The sequence below is a fragment of the Leuciscus leuciscus genome (assembly GCF_965113295.1).
Source record: "Leuciscus leuciscus genome assembly, chromosome: 5".
Lineage (NCBI taxonomy): Eukaryota > Metazoa > Chordata > Actinopteri > Cypriniformes > Leuciscidae > Leuciscus > Leuciscus leuciscus.
The window spans coordinates 28,895,538-28,914,222 of NC_138729.1; the positions used below are offsets into that span (position 1 = coordinate 28,895,538).

Consider the following 18,685-nt stretch of genomic DNA (forward strand, 5'->3'; position numbering starts at 1 on the left):
CACCTGTCTTTCTCACGTCTTCCCTTTAGAAAATGGCAGAATCTGACTACCTGGACTACACCTGTCCACTCTGCACAGACACCCAGCGAGACCCCGTCACCATCCCGTGTGGAGACACCTTCTGCTTGGAGTGCATTAAGATCTACTGGGACCATTCTGACCACCTCGGCGTGTATAGTTGTCCACAGTGCCAGGCGACCTTCACTCCTCGGCCCACACTCAGACGTAACGTACCCCACGTAGGCAACCCGGAGCCTAGGCCGCCCCCACGTGAGCTAACCCCGTTTCCGTACTTCAAGCGTGACGCGCTGTGTGATTTCTGTACTGGTCGGCGGAGCAAAGCGGTGAAGTCGTGTCTGATGTGTCTGGCCTATTACTGCGAGACGCACATCAAGCCTCACTATGAATCAGCCACGTTTAAACGACATAAACTGGTGGACGAGACAGGACACCTAGATCGGAAGATCTGCCCGCAGCATGAAAAAGGCTTAGAGCTTTTCTGCCGCTCAGACCAGATGTGCATCTGTGTGCTGTGTACAGTACGAGAACATCGCAGCCACAACATAGTCAGTGCAGACGATGAACGCACAGAGAAACAGGTGAGACATCATGAGGAGATTATAATTGTCGAGAGTAGACCAGGACAAGTTGTCACAGAGGCCATATCTAAACTTACGTTTTTGAGTCAAAAGTCCAATTACACAAATATGTAGGCTTTTTTCTCTATCAGTAGTTTTATAGTTGGTATCAAACATAGTTAACAATGTATTTTATTCAATTAAATAATCTTTGTGATTTTGTGAATTTCAGGATCATAATTTAGTCAACTTTACATTGAAGAAAGATTTTAACTGAAAGGTTAATGTATGTTCTCAGGATAAGGATTTTTTCATAATAGTCAATGTCCTTTTTCATAAAAGTCAGGGAACGTTGTCACAGCTGGTTTGAAACTGCTTATACATTCATATATTTTTTAAATAATTAATTCATATTCAAAACTGTGGTTTGGTATTTTTGTGTTTCATAATGAATGTAATGAATTGTTTCCCGGCAATAACAGTGGAAATGTAAAATAGCTTTTTGAAGATTTATTTACATCTTTAAGGTATCTTGACTTTGAAAAATTAACCTATCCAGAGAAATTTTCTAAAGTTAAAAAGTCAACTGACAACTAGCCTTACTCTATGCCTCATTATCTGTGGACTTTCACAGGTTTCGATGCTCTCATAAAAATGTTGTATTGTAAGAATAATTGGGTATATGACTTGAACAATGTAAAAGTCACATAATTTTGATCAATTTAATGCATCCTCAATTATTTTTTATTTTATTTTTTTATGTAGACCTAAAGTAGCTAATTGTTAGGACTATTGTAATATTATAACACTATTGTAGCCTATTATTTATCTTCCTGGATAAATATTTTGTCTAGCAAACATCTGCTGTAGGGTGATTCTTTAACTATGGTACTTTTCTTGTCCCTGGACGAAATAATAAAATCTAAAAAACATCTCTTCTTTTTTGTTTTTGCCACACTTACTTCACCCCAAGGGGAACTTACAAAAAATGTATCATGGCTCAATCAATCTTTTTATTATATAATATGAGGCCTTTTATGCATGGTTTTTACTGTTTTCCCTCTGTCCCTAAGTCAGACTTTGTATCTTCAACATCGCTTAATTCTAAATTAAATATTTAAATAATGTAGATTTCAAGTACAAATGATAAAATAATGTCTAATTCAATTATACATATTATATATTGCAATGACGGTTTTCTTGGACTGTCAGATAAAAATGGCAATATATATATATTATTCAATACAAATCATCACAGCCAACTTAAGGGAAGGTTTCTAGACAGATTGAGAAACCAACTGATACTAAAAAACTGTTTGTAGAAATGTTTTTATTTTCTGAATCTGTCTAGCTCAAAGAGTACCATAGTTGAAGAATGACCCTGTAATGAAGACTGTAATCTCAGATCTCTATTTTCTGCATAAATTTTTTGTGTGTGATTATAGAAAATCTTGGTTGTGACTCAGACAGAGGTTCAGCACATTATCCAGGATCGAATGAAAGAACTTCAAGAACTCAGACACAACGTGGATGTTCTTAAGGTTAGTCCAGCCGGAGAGTCCTAAAGAAGCTTCTGGGTGAAACACGAAAGCATAGTTGGACAATTTCTGTCGTTACAAACAAAGTTCAACGATTTGCCGTTTCAACAAACATTTGCAAACAGACTTGCGTGGTTGGGTTAGAACTACAACTCTCGAGTTGTGATTAGAAGCATAGTTTCTTGTTAAAATGTGGAAACCGATCGTGCGCTTGGGCACAATAAGCAAACTAACATTCAGTACATTCTATATATTTCATTCTAATTGAGTACACATGCATAAAATGCGCAAAGGAACTCCAGAGTATTTATGACGTATGAGGAACCCGCCATGAATCAAACATCAAATAAAGCAAAATGACATGGAACAAAAAAACCCTGTAAATTAGGTGCCATGTTCGTTACAGCAGCATCTCGGAGATCTCGAATAGATTAATTAGCAGAAGTTATTACTTTTCCACCTCTGGTGACGTCATTAACAAAAGTCCTATTTCACGAGTTCACATCTACATATAATTAGTACAATAAGTTTATGCGTATTTGGCGTGCTGTCCGGGGGGAGGGCTCCGAGCTCGGAGTTAGGCCCGAACCCAGATACTCCCCCCAGTTGGTAAGTGTAGATGGAACTGGAAGTGAGGAGATGGGGTGGAGGAGGGATGCTGACAAACTTTCAATGAACAGAGATAGGTCTGCTGTGAATTTATACTCTGTCATTGAGTTGATTACTGATTAATCTCCAGCTGTGCATAATTTGGTTAATTATCTGAACCTGCTCTTTTATTAACTTTGTTAATAAAACATCATTTAGTGGTGCAGGTATGACATCAAAACCCAGAAGACTAATTCGCCGCTGGTTCCTTTGAGATTTTCCTATGGGGTCTTATAATGTTTTTTATTATTATTATTTATGTGTAAAATTAAGCCTGTGGTAAATATAACTTGACTATACTTCGACATTTTGTTCTACAATCAAGCTCTGGCAGGTCACGTTATTTAAGCTTGCATCAGCTGACAAGCTCCTTCAGTATTTTCAGCAGCTTTTTACCCTCCTCCATCCCCAGCTCCTCCTCTCATCCAGTCAGGATTTGGTATTCTGATCCCCCTTTGAATCAGACTAAATTCTCGAATTATGTTGTACATTAAAATCTTGAATTAATGATATCTGCAATTCATTCATGTTGGTTCTGTTCTGTTTACCCTAAGGTGGGTTATTGCTGCTCTCTCCCTGCTCTTATCCATGCTAGGCTGCATGGATGCACAGTGAGTTCTTGCCCAGAACCATATGTAGCAAATTAGCTCTAAAGAAATATTAATAATTAATCATAACTTGTTAGAATTGATTATGAATATTTGGATCAGTTAATAGAATTAACTTAATGTAGTAAAATTAATATTACAATCAATTCACCTGTTTGTGCTGTGAACACTCAGTGTTAATTGTTTATTAATTCTAAGAAATGTACATTTCCGGGGCATGTGGAATGTCTTTCTTACTGTGCAGTACTATTCAGAGCCTGTAGTCAAAATCTACATGATTAGGGACTCCACTATGAGCTTGAGACACGGACAACTTTTCGTGTGATATGAACAAGACTTTATTAACTAGACTAAACACTTAAACTACTCTAACATACACATGCATACATGCATACAGTTTACCGAGGGAAAGAGCTGAAGCAGAATACAGGAAAGCAAGAAGTTATAGCACTGTTTGAAATTCAGCAGATCAACAGCCTTGAGCAAACCATCAGTTCAGTTCTAACACGCCCTTCTTTAAAAGGGGTAAGGATACTTAATGTATCAAATAATGAGACTAAGTTTGATACTTGCATGTCTCGCCCATTTGAATTAAACTTTCCTGATGCAATTTGTTGAGGCTCCAGTTGATCTTTGCTGATTTTGTCTTGATGAGAGAGAACCAGTGTGAGTCAGAGGATCTTTGGTAAATGGAAAGACAAGGCCGCAGCCTGGCACAAGCTTGAGGGTCCTTAGAAAACTTCTAGTTCAGCATCATCTTCACATCAGGATTCCAGAAAGGGACTTTTAAGAGACTAAGAGGCGTGATCTTGTGATCAGTGATTTTTAAAGCGTGATGATGTCACATCCTCTGGAGGGTTCTGAGCCAATAAGAAGTTGTTCCCTTTGGAGGGAATTTCTTTACATCCTTTACTTCAAGCAGGCCTTTGAACGTAATTTGATTGGGTGTTTAACAAAAGAATCTTTATAATACAAGATTTTTATAATACTAATGCATCACAAAGTTAGTACAGTCACAAAATGAAATGTAAATTAACAAATGGGGGACAAAGATTGGAGTTTATATAGAGACTAAACATGCTACACATATGATTTTGGTAAACAATGGTATCAGGGATGGAAATTAGCACCCGCCACCAGCCAAATGCGGGTGATTTTGTGTTGTGGCGGGTAAACTCGCTTCACCTACCGGCCACCGTGGCGGGTAAATAAAAATATACTGTTTCACACAGACGGCGGACACTTTTAGAGGACATAAGTGTACGCTGAAATAAAGTCTTTCACCTCAGAAAAACGGACTTTCTTGTCCTGTCACGTCAGCCGTTATCCTGTGCTCGGAGCGCACACTCTTCAATTGCACGCGCAAATGCGGCGGCGCGCGCTGTGTATCGCCTCACTGCATATAAAGTGCACAAGAAACTACGAGCATGCAACGCCGTTACGTTGTAAATTACACAAAATAAAAGTAATGCAGGTATGATTTTCATTCTGTTCACCAGGAGCAGTTTCCATGGTTCATTAACAGTTATTGTTAATATTGTGTATTCACCATGGCAACTGTCGTTTCCATATTAACCCCAAAAATGCCACTTTATTTTTCTTTGTGTTATTTTTAATATTTTTAAATGACTCTAGTGGCTCATACCAACATTGTATTAACAAAAACTAGTTTGGGACTGCTATTTAATAGCTTTAGCATAGGCCTAATGTTTATTTATTAGTACTAGTCTTTACTATTAGTCATATTCTTACAATTTATGTTAAGTAAAGGGGGACAGTACTTGTGTGTGTGGAAATAGCCGGTTTCAATAAAACTACTTGTGACATGTCATCTTTGACTTTGACTGAACATTTGCTCTCACTTTGCGGAAAAAATATCGGGATATATATCGTATATCGATATTCAGCCTAAATAATCGGGATATGACTTTTGGTCCATATCGCCCAGCCCTAGTTTCATTGTTGGGACTAAAAACCTAAAACTGGAAGCCATAAAAGACCACGAATCATTCAAATGCCACATCCAGGTAAAAAAGAGAAATATATATAAGAGAGAAAGAGAAAATGTCAGTATTTCATTGAGACTTGAGATTAAATAAACTGCTTAAGTATTGTAGATCTTGTAGTATTAATTTTCACATGCAGTTACACATTGTCGGTTAAAAACAAGAAAGTGGCTGGTAAAAACATTGAGTGGCTGGTAGATTTTGAAATCCACCAGCCACAGTGGCCGGTGGACAAAAAAGTTAATTTCCATCCCTGAATGGTATGCAAGTCTGAAACATTAATCCAAAAGAGTTTAAAAGAGAGAATGAATACATAGGCCAAACCACATAAAAGGAAAATCATGAGATGGGGAAAATTAGATACGTTTATTCATTTCTCAAGTGGTTATATATTGAATATATAGAATTCAAAGTTGAAAAAAATGTTTTTTTGCAGAATTAAGTGAGAGTCACTACTCTCTGCAAATTCCTTTTGGGGCCGTAAAAAGTCTTATCAGTCTTAATGTGATAAGGCAGCTTGGGGTGTGAATGAATGTGTGCAGTGTACGTTAGAACAAAATGTCAAATGATCGTCAAGTTATGTTTACCACAGGCTTTATTTTAGTCTTAAATTGAAAGAAAAAAAATCATTATAAAACCCCATAGGAAAACCTCGAAGGAGCAGCGGCGAATTAGACTTCTGGGTTCTGACCTCCTACCTGCACCACTTTATTGTTGAACCAGTGGCTCAAACGACAGAGGTGCAACCATGTTACTGCAGTTTCGGTAATCTGTCGTGACTAGATGGGTAGTATTTCCAACGATGCATCATACTATAGTAGTTAATGAGCGAGTTACATCGTTGTACGTGAAACGCATTCTTTCTTTTTCTTTTTTTTTTTACTTAAAAAAAGTGTATAAAATGGCTGTGTGGATTAATGTCGTTTTTTGCCCTTTCTCTACAGGGAAATGCACAGCGGGCACAGACTGACAGTGATAAAATCTTCAGCGAGATGGTACAGGCGGTAGATCGGTGGCATGCTGAGATAAGCCAACTCATACAGGCCAACCTACAGGCCTCCATGGCTCAGGTGCATACACATTACATTCAGATGTGAATGAATTAAAATCAGTGATGCATTCATTTGATCCATTTAAACCCCAGCTGCATAGTTATTGGGGAACTATGGTGAGAAAAAACTATTGTTTTTAAGTTAAATTCAAGTGTTGAGATGGGGGGGGGGGGGGGGGGACATACAGTCATGGTCAGAATGATTGGCACCCTTGGTAAATATGAACAAAGAAGGCTGTGAAAATAAATCTGCATTGTTAATCAAAGAATTCACAAAAATAGAACCTTTTTGATAATGGGGGGAAAATCTCTTAATGAAATAAATATGGCACCCTTTTATTCAATACTTTTTGCAACCTCCTTTAGCCAAGATAACATCTCTGAGCCTTCTTCTATAATGCCTGATGAGTTTGGAGAACACCTGACAAGAGGTCATTCCGTTATACAGAAAATCTCCAGATTCTTTAGATTCCCAGATCCATGTTGGTGCTTCTCTTCAGTTCACCCCACTCATTTTCTATAGGGTTCAGGTCAGGGGACTGGGATGGCCATGGCAGAAGCTTCATTTTTAGCTTAGTGACCCATTTTTTTTTTTGATTTTGATGTTTGTTTTGGATCATTGTCCTGATGGGAGATCTGAACAAGGCCCATTATAAGATTTCTGGCAGAGGCGGTCAGGTTTTGATTGTTTATCTGTTGGTATTTGATAGAAACTATGATGCCATGTATCTGAACAAGATGTCCAGGACCTCCAGCAAAAAATAGGACCACAATTTCAAAGATATTTAATCGTGGACATGGGGTAATTTTTATACCTTTTTTGCAACCAAAAAGCTCATTTTTAGTTTCATCTGACCATAGAATCCGGTCTCTTTTGAATTTCCAGTCGTGTCTGACAACTGAATATGCTGGAGTTTGTTTTTGGATGAGAGCAGATAATTTTTCTTGAAACCATTTTTAAACAACATGTGGTGATGAAGGCGCTGTTTGGTATTTTATTTTATTGTTTCTTTGAGGTTTTCTGACTCCAAGACTCAACTAATTTCTGCAGTTCTCCAGCTGTGATCCTTGGAGAGTCTTTGGCCACTCAAACTATCCTCCTCGCCATGAATTAAAGGGATAGTTCACTTTAAAATTTAATTTTGGTATGTTTTAGCTTACCTCAAGGGCATCCAAGATGTAGGCGTCTTTTTTTCCGCAGTAGTTTCAATTTTGATATTTTTAGGTCAAACCGTTCTTGTCTGTCAGTCAAATAATGCAGGTCTATGGTCACCACCTCAAAGAGCAAGCACAGAGTCCAAATTAAAACAATTCCACATCGTCCAAATTAAACAATTCCCCATCGTAAGTACACATTGATCGCCTAAGACACGAAACGAGCGGTTTGTGTGAGAAAACGAACAGTATTTATATCGTTGTTATCTCTTGAACACAGCCGCGTCCAAATGATCTGAGGGCGCGGGAGGGTATAGATATATACACTAGATGTCGCCTTGGCTACTGCAGTTCATTGGAACGAAACCGTAGCCAAGGCGATATCTAGTGTATATCTCTATACCCGCCCGCGATATAAATGATATTTGACTGACAGACAAGAACGGTTTGACCTAAAAATATCAAAATTGAAACTACTGCGGAAAAAAAGACACCTACATCTTGAATGCCCTTGAGGTAAGCTAAAACATACAAAAATTTTATTTCAAAGTGAACTATCCCTTTAAGACAATATAGACAGTCACCTTCTAGGAAGATTTATAACGTCTTTAGTTGATTGGAACTTCTTAATTATTGCCCTGATGGTGGAAATGGGGATTTTCAATGCTTTAGCTATTTTTAACAGCCACTTTCTATTTTGTGAAGCTCAACAATCTTTTGCGGCACATCAGAACTATAAGTTTTGGTTTTACTCATTGTGATGGATGATTAAGGGAATTTTTGTAGTCATACTCATGTGAAACAAGAAGTCATGGCTAGACAATTTCATGTTCCTAGTCACCATGGTGTGTTAAAATATGTAAATAAGAATGGGAATATACTTCAGAGATATTTTACTCATAAGAATTTCAAGGGGTGCCAATAATTCTGGCCAACGTGTTTTGGAGAAAAACATTTATTTCATAATGTGAAACTTTCACTTGTTTTACTTCAACGAAAGGTTGATAGATCTATCTGAATGATAGATTAAAAGGATAAACAATGCAGATTTATTTTCACAGCCTTCTTTGATCATATTTACTAAGGGTGCCAATAATTCTGACCATGACTGTAACTGATACAGTATGTTTCACACACACTGCTTATAGAGCTGCTACAGTTGCTGTTCCACGCTCTCAGACTGTGATAGCTTTAATGTTCTGACAGGCTCAGGGTTACATAGAGAGACTTGAACAAGAGATCATGGAGCTTCAGAAGAGAGATGCTGAACTACGTCAAATACTTGACACAGAGGACAACATTCACTTCTTACAGGTAAAGAACAGCACTACACATTTCGCTAGTTTTCTTTTTATCATTCTGGATTTCTGCCATTGAGAAAGTTGAAATCTGTGGACTAGCCTGACTGGAAATTTAATATGGACATTCAGGGAAGGTATTTAGCAGCACAGGTTTTGTTAAGTGTCTTCATTATTTGTGCAGAATTTTCCCACACTATCAGTTGCACCGGAGCCCATGGTGCCCAAAGTGCTGATAAACCAAGAGTTTTCCTTCGGTGAGATCACCAAGACCGTCTCTGACATGAAAGAACACCTGGACGACATCTGCAAAAAAGAGCTGGGAAACATCTCCAAACGAGGTTACAATGAAGACTATAACATTTAACCACTGAGAGGCTAAAGAAAAGACATGGGATCTCTTTTGACTTATGTAATATCTATATTTAAAAGGCACAAAATAATAGTAACTATTAAGTAGAGATGGAAAGCATTGCTCTGCTTCAGAAACAGACAGCAAACACAATCAGCTCTGTACCCCTGTAGTTCCAGAATAAATTATTGATGTAAATGCAAACAATGACACAGACAGTATACACACTATTGTTCAAATGTTTGGGGTTGGTAAGATCATTATTAAATTCCTGTGCTCACAAAGGCAAAACATTTTTTGTAAAAAACAGTAATATTGTTATATTATTATAACATTTTAAATAACTGTTTTCTATTTCAATCGGCGAAAACTAGTGCTGACAGACACAAAACGGAGTAACATACTAATCTGACAAACCCCCACAAACGTATCTGTTGCCTTTGGTCGGCGTCTGTCGGTGCAGTGTGAATTGGCCTTAACATTTTATTCATTCTCTTTCAGAAATCATTCTAATATGCTGATTTGGTGCTCAAGAAACAGTTGTAAATTTGTTTGATGAATAGAAAGTCTAAAAGAACAGCATTTATTTGAAATATAAATCTTTTGTAACATTATAAATGTCTTTACTCTCACTTTTGATCAATTTAATGCATCCTTATAAAATATACAATATTAATAAAATATGATTAAAAAAAATCGACTCTAATTTTGATCGTAGTGTACAAAATGCTATATTTTATCTACTATTAATTTTTGCATGATACATTTTTCAGTGAATGACACTTCAGTCTATGTCCTTATTCCGAGGTCTGGAGGACGTCTGAATGGTAAGAGGTTCTACATTTCTGTTTATTTAGTATGAAGTATGTTATAGCACAACTCAGCTTAGCTTAGCTTTATACTATATTTTCAGCTCCGATAAGAACTGACTTCCCAGAGCCTAAATCAAGACTGGATTTCCTCAGATGTGAGTGTATAGACAATTAACATGAATTAATCTCTTCACTATACAGATGATAACATGTTATTCTTCTAAATGCTGAAGGAGTCTATTTTTTCTACAATATTATTTCACAGATTCTTGTAAACTTACATTTGATCTCAACACCGCCTATAAAGAACTAGTCCTTTCAGACGGGAATCGTCGGGTGATCCGTAAGCGAACGACCCAGTTCTACCCAGATCACCCGGAGCGGTTCGATGGGTTTTGCCAGATCCTGTGCAAGGAGCCGCTCAGTGGATTACGGCATTACTGGGAGGCAGAGTGGAACGGTGAATTTTCCATTGGAGTTGCCTTTAAGAGCATCAGCCGTAAAGGTAAGAACTCGAACAGCCTTCTGGGATACAATGATAAATCCTGGAGTCTCCTGTGCTCAGACTCTGGATACTCCGCCTGGCACAATAAGATGGATAAAGATCTGCCGGGAGCAGCTCGTGCCACACGGATCGGTGTGTACCTGGATTACGCTGGAGGATCTGTATCCTTTTACACTGTGTCTGAGACAGTGGAGCTCATCCACAGATTTCAGGCCAAGTTCTCTGAACCGCTGTATGCTGGGTTTGGTGTTGGATCATCTGTAACTCTGTGCATGCTGGAGAAGAACTGCCGAACATACCGCTAAAGGGTTCTGAGCTTAACTTTGACCCTGAGCTCTTAATTGATTAATCAAACAGAATCTTGAAAGGGTGAACATTGAAATTCAATAAAAGGGTCATTTAAAAAATGTTAAACTGTGAATCTCATGAAGATGTTTTCTGGTCATATTTTACATAAAAATTTTTTTTTAAAAAGGATTATTGTTTTGCATATGTAAAAGTCTACTATTAGGATCCTATGCATTGTGAAATTATTTTCAGGAGAATTTTATCCTCCAATTCTTATTACTCTAATGGCAAATAATAATTCTTATATAAAAATAAAAAAAAATACATTTTTAATGTGATTCTAAAACTTTACTTTTAACTTTAAGTTAATAATGAACACTTCTGTTCCTCGCAGCCTCATTTTCATTTTCTGTAAAAAATATGGCACTACCTTGACTAAAGGTCTATTACAGTAATGAGAATCATACTTTACATAAAAAATGTAAAAACATTAACCGATATGAGGGGGTAAAATGTGCTTATTTATCCTGAAAAGTTTTTTGTTTTGTTTTTTCCTTTGGTTTTTGGTTGAGTGGCAGTAAATATTACCAAAACATTTTAATAAAAAAAATAAAATTCTAAGTTCCTTCTTAAAAGGGGCAAGTGTGTATAAAAAATGAGAGCAGACATGTTTAAAAATAACAAAGCCGGCTAATCCAGTCAGGATGATTTCTTTTGAATGAAGTGTCATTTCAAAACCTGCAGCCATTCACACATAATATACATTCTGCAATCTTTGGGTTCAGATGCGGCTACATCAAGAGAAAAGTTTGTATTTAAGTGATTATGTGAACGAGACAAATAAAACAAGTCTTATCATTAATGTTTATTGTCTATTTGAATGGTTTCTAATAGCTTTTCAGTAATTTCACCCATCACCAAGTAAACAGAAATATGTACAGATGAGAGGACAAATCCATCACTCTGCAGTATGTTTGTTTATACATGGATTAGAAACATTCAAATGCAAATCCAGATTCCCCTAAAATCAACCGTACCTCTCAATTTTTAAGACATGGCTAGTACACTTGTTTAATTAATCCCTAAATGTAACTCCCTCCTCTCTCTTTTTACATCTAGAATGGCATATTCCCAATGAATGAAATATTCTCATTAACCTTGTAATTTAAAACAGGACAAACTTAATCAGCTCAACATTATACAGTCAACTCACAGAGGACAAGTACCAGTCGACCAGGAGCCCTGATTTCCAAAGGAGTGTCTGTATTACCAACAGAGGGCCAATCATTGAGAAAATGTTTGCGCTAACCCCAACAAACAGAAAATCTGAAACAGGCCTACAAACAGGTGACTGTAAATGTCCACAACCATAATGCCCCAACAGCATGTGTGTGTGAGTGAGTGAACAGATCATTCTCCACTTTTATAACAATTGAAAACAAAACAGTCTGTCAGACATTTATTTTTTATATTATACTGTATTTATATTATATTTAAAATATATTTTAAGATGCTTTAATAAGACAAAAAAGTAATTGTGTTGTCATGCGTTTAATATAATTTGGAATGTTTGTTGATGCTTCACAGTTCAAATAATATGATAGTGTAACTGTAAGCGGTTAGTTGAGTGTGAACATCCTTAGATCAAGAATTTAGCTCTAATTCTATTTCTGTGCGTTCAATCCAAACTTTTGAATTTGTTGCCATTTGTATTGTAGAATTCTGTAACGTCTGTAATTTGTATCCATTTAGTTTATCCTCTCTATCTGACCTACTATCCATCTCTGAATTCAGATATCCACCTCTTGTCTCCTATTTCAAGCCTAACACCCATTATATGTGAAGAAAGAAGAAAAAAAAAACATCCACTCTAAACACACAAAACAATTGGGGCAGTGACATTCCATTCAAAAAAACACAGCCAATAGTTGGTTTAACAGTAATGGTAAGTAAACCAGTTTATTTAAAACCATTCATTTTCTCTTCAAGATCTTCGCAGCTAAATCTGACTAATAATTTAGTTTTAAAAATAAAGAAAGCAAGCCACTATCATGTTGTGGACATAATGAATCTACCCACTACTGGCAGTCTCACAGCCATGCTGCTTGCGTGACACGCAACCTAAGGTATCTGATATCATCCAGGGAATTTGGTTCTTAAAGCGATAGTTCACCCTAATATTACATCATTTACTCATCCTCATGTCGTTCCAAACCTGTATGACTTTATTTCTTCTGTGGAACACAAAAGAAGATATTTTACCTAAAGATTTGATAGATCAACATTGGACTCCATTGTCATTTTCTGTGTGCACAAAAACCCACATTTGTCAAACTATCTTCCCCAGAAGAGAGAAACTCATACAGGTTTGAAACATCATGAGGATCAGTAAATGATAACAGAATATTCATCTTTAGGTAAAATACCATTTTAGGCCACACACAAGATGAGCCAGTGAGAGGTTTACTAAATAAAAAGCTGCCTCCATTGTTATAGCTTTGAAAAGGCTTTGCGTGATGTCAGGCTTAAATAACTAAGGTCCTCCATGACTAACATAATCTAGCTATGTATTCCATTGAACCAGAAGCAGCATACTGACATCATACTGTACCTTAAAACAAAATATACACACAGACACACATAATAGCCTCCACCAAATACACTCAGATGCCACAATTGTTCAGCTGGATTTCAAAGGGTCTAATGGCAGAGTAGTGTCCATGTTTTTTTACAGCTACAGCACTCGCTGTCCATTAATGATGACATCATCAAACTCCTCCTGTGACAGATAGAGAAATGGTAAGTACACAAACATACTTTTAAGCATTCTGTTAGTAAATGTGTGTGGATTTGGCTCTAACCTCTTCACTCTCTCTGTACTCCTCCTCTTCCTCATCGCCCTGTATGTATGTGGCCCCATGGGCACTAAGTAGGGCCTGCACTTCTTTGTTGGGTCTGTAAAGGGCACAGTAGTACGGGGTGTGGCCTGCATACGAGCGCTGATTCACCAATGCGCCGGCGCTCAATAACAAATCCACTACCGCTGACCTTTGACCTTCCACTGCCCAGTGCAATGGAGACCGACCTGACCCCAAATCCTACAAAGCCAGAGTTAATGATTGAACACTAAAATATACTCAAAAAGAAGATTAATATGATCTTTTATTAAATATATATATATATTTTTTATAATTTCTTACTCGTTGATTGGCATCTGCTCCTGCCTCCAGCAGCATTTTGATGATGTCACAATTGCCCCTATGTACAGCCAGGTGCAGTGCACTCACACCTTAAAGAGACAGATGGACAGAGAAAGGTACAGTATGGATGGAAAAGACAGATGTATACTGATAAAATAAATTAGATTAAATATTAATCAGAGTGAAAATGTGTTTGCTTGAGTTTGTAGTGTACCTGAATAATTGGTGATGCTGAGGTGCTCCGGTGGGGTACGTGGGCAGCTGGTGAGCTCTCTCACACACTCTGTGCGAAGCTCTCGGACAGCCAGGTGTAAAGGTGTGTTGCCGCCCCTCTCTTGGATCTCCGCACTGGCTCCACTCCACAACAGTGCCCGAACACACTCGCTCCGGTCTACTATGACTGCTAAATGTAGAGCGGTCTGAGCGAAGAGGGTGGAAAAATTACATTGGTTGCACATCAGTGTTATAATGTACACTTAAGGCCAAAGTATACTTCACTTTTTACATGTGCGCAAGGGTCAGCGTACCCTTTGCAATCCAGCGTACCCCTAAAATTCGCGTGACGCGAATTTCGTCATCAAAAGAGTACCACTTTTGTAAGCGAAAGCACTTTGGATAGGTAAAGGATTGGAAGCGAAAGGTAAGCGAAAGGAGTACTGCTTTTTTGCACACGTACTTCGCTCGCTACGTGTAAAAAAAACTAAGTGTACTTTCAGCTTCGCTTTCAGCTCAAGCAAAGTCTCTTTCAAGGAATGTCTGTTCACTCAGCAACCATATTTGCAACGGGTCCGGCCTGCTACGTTTCAGAATACTGAGTGTTTCTATAGCAATCGGAGCTTCTAACGGCAACTGCAGTGACACGTTGACTTTACCAATCAGAGATTAGCTCTTTTATTTAGAAAGCGGGACTTATTCCGCCAAATTGCACGTTGTCATTCTATATATAAAGTCTTTGCTATAAATAGTCTCAGCCTCAGACGTCACGCCCAGGGACCATTGGCCGAACATCTGATGCATAAAGCACACAAAGTTGGAAACACTTAAGGAGTTTCGAAGTCGTCATCTGATTGGTTGAGTTCTACAGGATTTCCGGGAGAAGTGTGTGTCGCGTTCTTTAACAATCCGTCAGGAAACAAAGCCGTTGACACCAAACCCCTTCATTGAAGAAGAAAGTTGTCATTTTTACAACTGTGACAATCAATGCTTATCAGGATCAACTAAACGCTGGATTTTCAAGAGTATTGAAGTATGTGAAATATGTCCAAGAGTTTTACACGCTGGTCTGTTATTGTAGGGACATCAATGTTATATTTTCACTCCTCTAAACATAACGCTGAGCAAAACTAACAGATTAGTTGTTTTACATGTCAGTCAGACGTCCCCTTGGCCAATGAAAGCAGCGATGGAGTCCAGATGAAGTTCCGTTGTGGTTTGCATTATTTCCAGAGAACAATCATGTTGTTTGGCTTGCTAGTGCTTGGTTTCCGTTTTCCAATAGGTGCATATGGATGAGAAAAATGTAGTTGTAAGTGAGAGAATTTTCTTTTCTTATTGTGACACATATCTGAGGCTTCACGAAAATGGGAAAAAATGTTGGGGCGGGACTTTATTTTGTCCATCGAGAATTGATGGGATCATTGTCATTTGCTAATTGCTGCGATCTGGTGACGTGAGTGCCAGGTTGCTGAAAGGAAGGGATTATTGTCCTGCCCTCATAGCATCACAGCAATTCATCGGAGAAGAAATGTTGTTGTGACGAGGCGAGGAAGTGAATGTTTTCTATTAAAAATGACTAAGAATTAAAAAATGGTGTATGGACAAATAATTTATATTCCATAAAAAATAAGAATGGTCAAGTATGGATTTAATAGTGACTTTGACAGCAAAATGCAATTTAACCTAATTTAATATGTAATATTTTATGAAACAATAAATCAGATCATTGGAAGTAAAGCAATTCTTCTTTATCCATAGGTGCTGCCCTGTCAGATCAAGTTACTTGTTTCTTTAGATCTGGCAACACCGTTGTGCGTTTACCTGGCCCAGGTCATTTTGGATGTGTAGGTAAGGAGTCCAAGTCTTGTCCACCACAATTTCTTCAAGCAGGCACTGAACAACACCCCACTGCTCATGAATCAGCGCCAAATGAAGTACCCTGAGAGACAAAAAAAGATAATATACAGTCTAAATCCAATGGCCTTCCAAACAGACAAATGTACAGACAACAGAAAACAACAAAGACTTACGTGTCACCGTCCTCTGACAGAAAGTTGAGCGTGTTGAAGAGTTCTTCTCTCCGCTGCCGACCCTCCTCAGTGTCCGAGACCGCCAGTCTGTCTGTACCTGCGGGCTCGCTTAGGATCATGGTGCCGATCCCGTCGGAGAGACACCCCACCACCGCATCCTCATTAATCGAGTCCCCGATGGCAGAATCGAGCCTCTCTCCGCCGCCAATCGACACGCAGTCCATGGTGCCCCTGTTGTCGGACTCGTCCGAAGGTGGGATGTCAGGTATGTCAGACATAGATCGATCAGGTGCCCAAATCTGCTCGGCCTCTGTGTAAGTGCCGTAGGGACCCTCAAAACCGAGTCCGACCCCGCTTAAGGAGTCTAACCCGCTGTCACACCAGTCATCCGGGACAGTGTCCACGGCGCCCCGTTTCTCCATAGTGTAGCTCGGTCCAGGCCGTGCATTCTGTCTTCGGGATTCACCGTGAATATCTTGCGTCCCCTCCATTTATATATGAATCATCCGTTTAAATGATGTCAGCTGTAATAAGAGAAACTGCTTTTCTTGACCAACAGCTAACGTTATCTGCTTGCGCCGTTTTCGCTTCTATCCAGATGGATTGTTTTTAGGGGAACAAGATGAGCTCTTTCTGGACAAATTCCCAAACAACAGCGGCAAGCGCTGTCGCACGAGCCTCAGATTCCCTCCATGTCCGGAGCATTATAAAAACTATAGATTGCTCACCTTGTGAGCGGCTTACTGTTGCCCAATTTGTCCAGAAAAGGCCGTGTGTCTGCGTAGGTGTTTTCCTGGGGAATTCCCAAAGCCTCTCTCGAAACCAGACACCGAGGGGAAGTGCGCATGCGTAGGGCTCAAGGCGCGCATGCGTAGCACAGCAAATTAACTGTCAGTTACATTAATTTCTTTGGGAGTTTCACCGCGTTGTGTTTGTTTGGGGGAATTTCAAGTGGTTATTAACTTGAACTGTCAATAAACCAAAGCAAAGAAACGGCGTGGCCATTTGATCCGTCTTTTAATTGTTTGTTTTGTTTAGAAATGTAGCCTAATATGCTGCTTGGGTATGTTAGATTAATAATATAACATACTACATACATATACTATAATAGGAAGAGCAGGAAATTATTATATTTATAATTATATTTGTCTCAAACATGTATGTTCCCATTTTTGTCTGCTACAAAATTGCAGTAGTTTACAGTAGTAAACTGTGTTAATTAGTGCCAAGTATAAAGAGTGTTAGTTGTTACAAACCACTGCACTACCATGGTGAGTTGTAACACAGACATAAAATGTTGTGGTTATTGAATTCATAATTATCACCAACCCACATTTTAAGCACTTAAATTAAAAATTGTAAACAGCCTATATGTAGCACTATAATTCAAATAAAATTGGGAATATGGCCTAATATATGGGTCAGTGACATTACGTGCATATTTTTGTGTCCAAGTGAATTATTCCCTTTTAAAATACTTTGATAAATTCTATATATAATTCTATAAAATACTATGGCATCATTTTAGGGTTGAAACCTTTCATATAAACAAATTTTATGAATATCAGTAGTTTTAAAGATGTTGAGATAGGCTACTTAAAAAACCTTTGTATATTCTCAAATGTCAGTGTGGCACAACTGCAAACATGGCTTTTTTATTATGAATTGACAAGGTAGGCTAATGACAGTAAGCATGATAATGCATCCATCCAGAGGACCTAAACTGATCCTTGTGGCAGAGAGAATAGGTTTGTAGATCTCTCTCAAATATTGGTAAAAACTGCTAATTTCAAGAATGGTTAAAGTTGGTACACTTTCCATGTCAGGTGGTACAACTACAGTACATCTATTGTAGCCTTTGAAATGTTATTCAACAACTGAAACTTGTTTAAACACATTTTAATAGGCCTATTTATTTATTTGTTTATATATTAACAACTCTCATGGTCTGTTCAGACATGTTTTAACATGTAGCTTAGATGAGAAGCTTTTTATGTTGTAAATCATTTATATTTATAATATATTTTACACAGAGTCTTAAAACTACTGCTGTCATCTCAGAAGGATGGCGGTCATATAGTGATTTCATCACTGTAGCTAACTTCTAATTAGTTAAACCGATGGTGTTACAACTCCGACACCAACTACAACACTCCAACTACAACACTCCCCTGCCTCCACTATCAAGATTTACCTTTTTCAATTTCCTCTACTTGTCTTTTACTTGAAAGCTATATATAAAAAAAACTCACAGGGCAGGGAGTGGTATTTTAAACATATCAGACACCAGGTGGCAGTGTATCTGTTAATTTCATATTTGTGCCTCTCTCTCTCTGGTAAACAAAAGAATTAATCCTCACCAATGACAGGATGATGTCATTGTTCACGTTTTTTTATGCT

The 18,685-nt window shown here is 38.0% G+C and overlaps 2 protein-coding genes across 2 annotated transcripts; one reads left to right on the plus strand and one right to left on the minus strand.

Moving 5' to 3' along the window:
- ftr84 (finTRIM family, member 84) lies at window positions 1-11,011 on the plus strand. Its single transcript, XM_082169160.1, has 8 exons — window positions 1-599; window positions 2,024-2,119; window positions 6,323-6,448; window positions 8,791-8,898; window positions 9,067-9,223; window positions 10,008-10,061; window positions 10,148-10,201; window positions 10,312-11,011. The coding sequence occupies exons 1-8, from the start codon at window positions 33-35 to the stop codon at window positions 10,854-10,856; spliced, it is 1,707 nt and encodes a 568-aa protein (XP_082025286.1). The 5' UTR covers window positions 1-32; the 3' UTR covers window positions 10,857-11,011.
- A 310-nt stretch (window positions 11,012-11,321) lies between these two features.
- On the minus strand, window positions 11,322-17,641 carry nfkbib (nuclear factor of kappa light polypeptide gene enhancer in B-cells inhibitor, beta). The gene is made up of 6 exons (XM_082169193.1): window positions 16,286-17,641; window positions 16,077-16,194; window positions 14,254-14,458; window positions 14,040-14,128; window positions 13,701-13,937; window positions 11,322-13,618 (listed from the first exon to the last, which is right to left on the minus strand). The coding sequence occupies exons 1-6, from the start codon at window positions 16,774-16,776 to the stop codon at window positions 13,574-13,576; spliced, it is 1,185 nt and encodes a 394-aa protein (XP_082025319.1). The 5' UTR covers window positions 16,777-17,641; the 3' UTR covers window positions 11,322-13,573.
- Window positions 17,642-18,685: the final 1,044 nt, after the last annotated feature.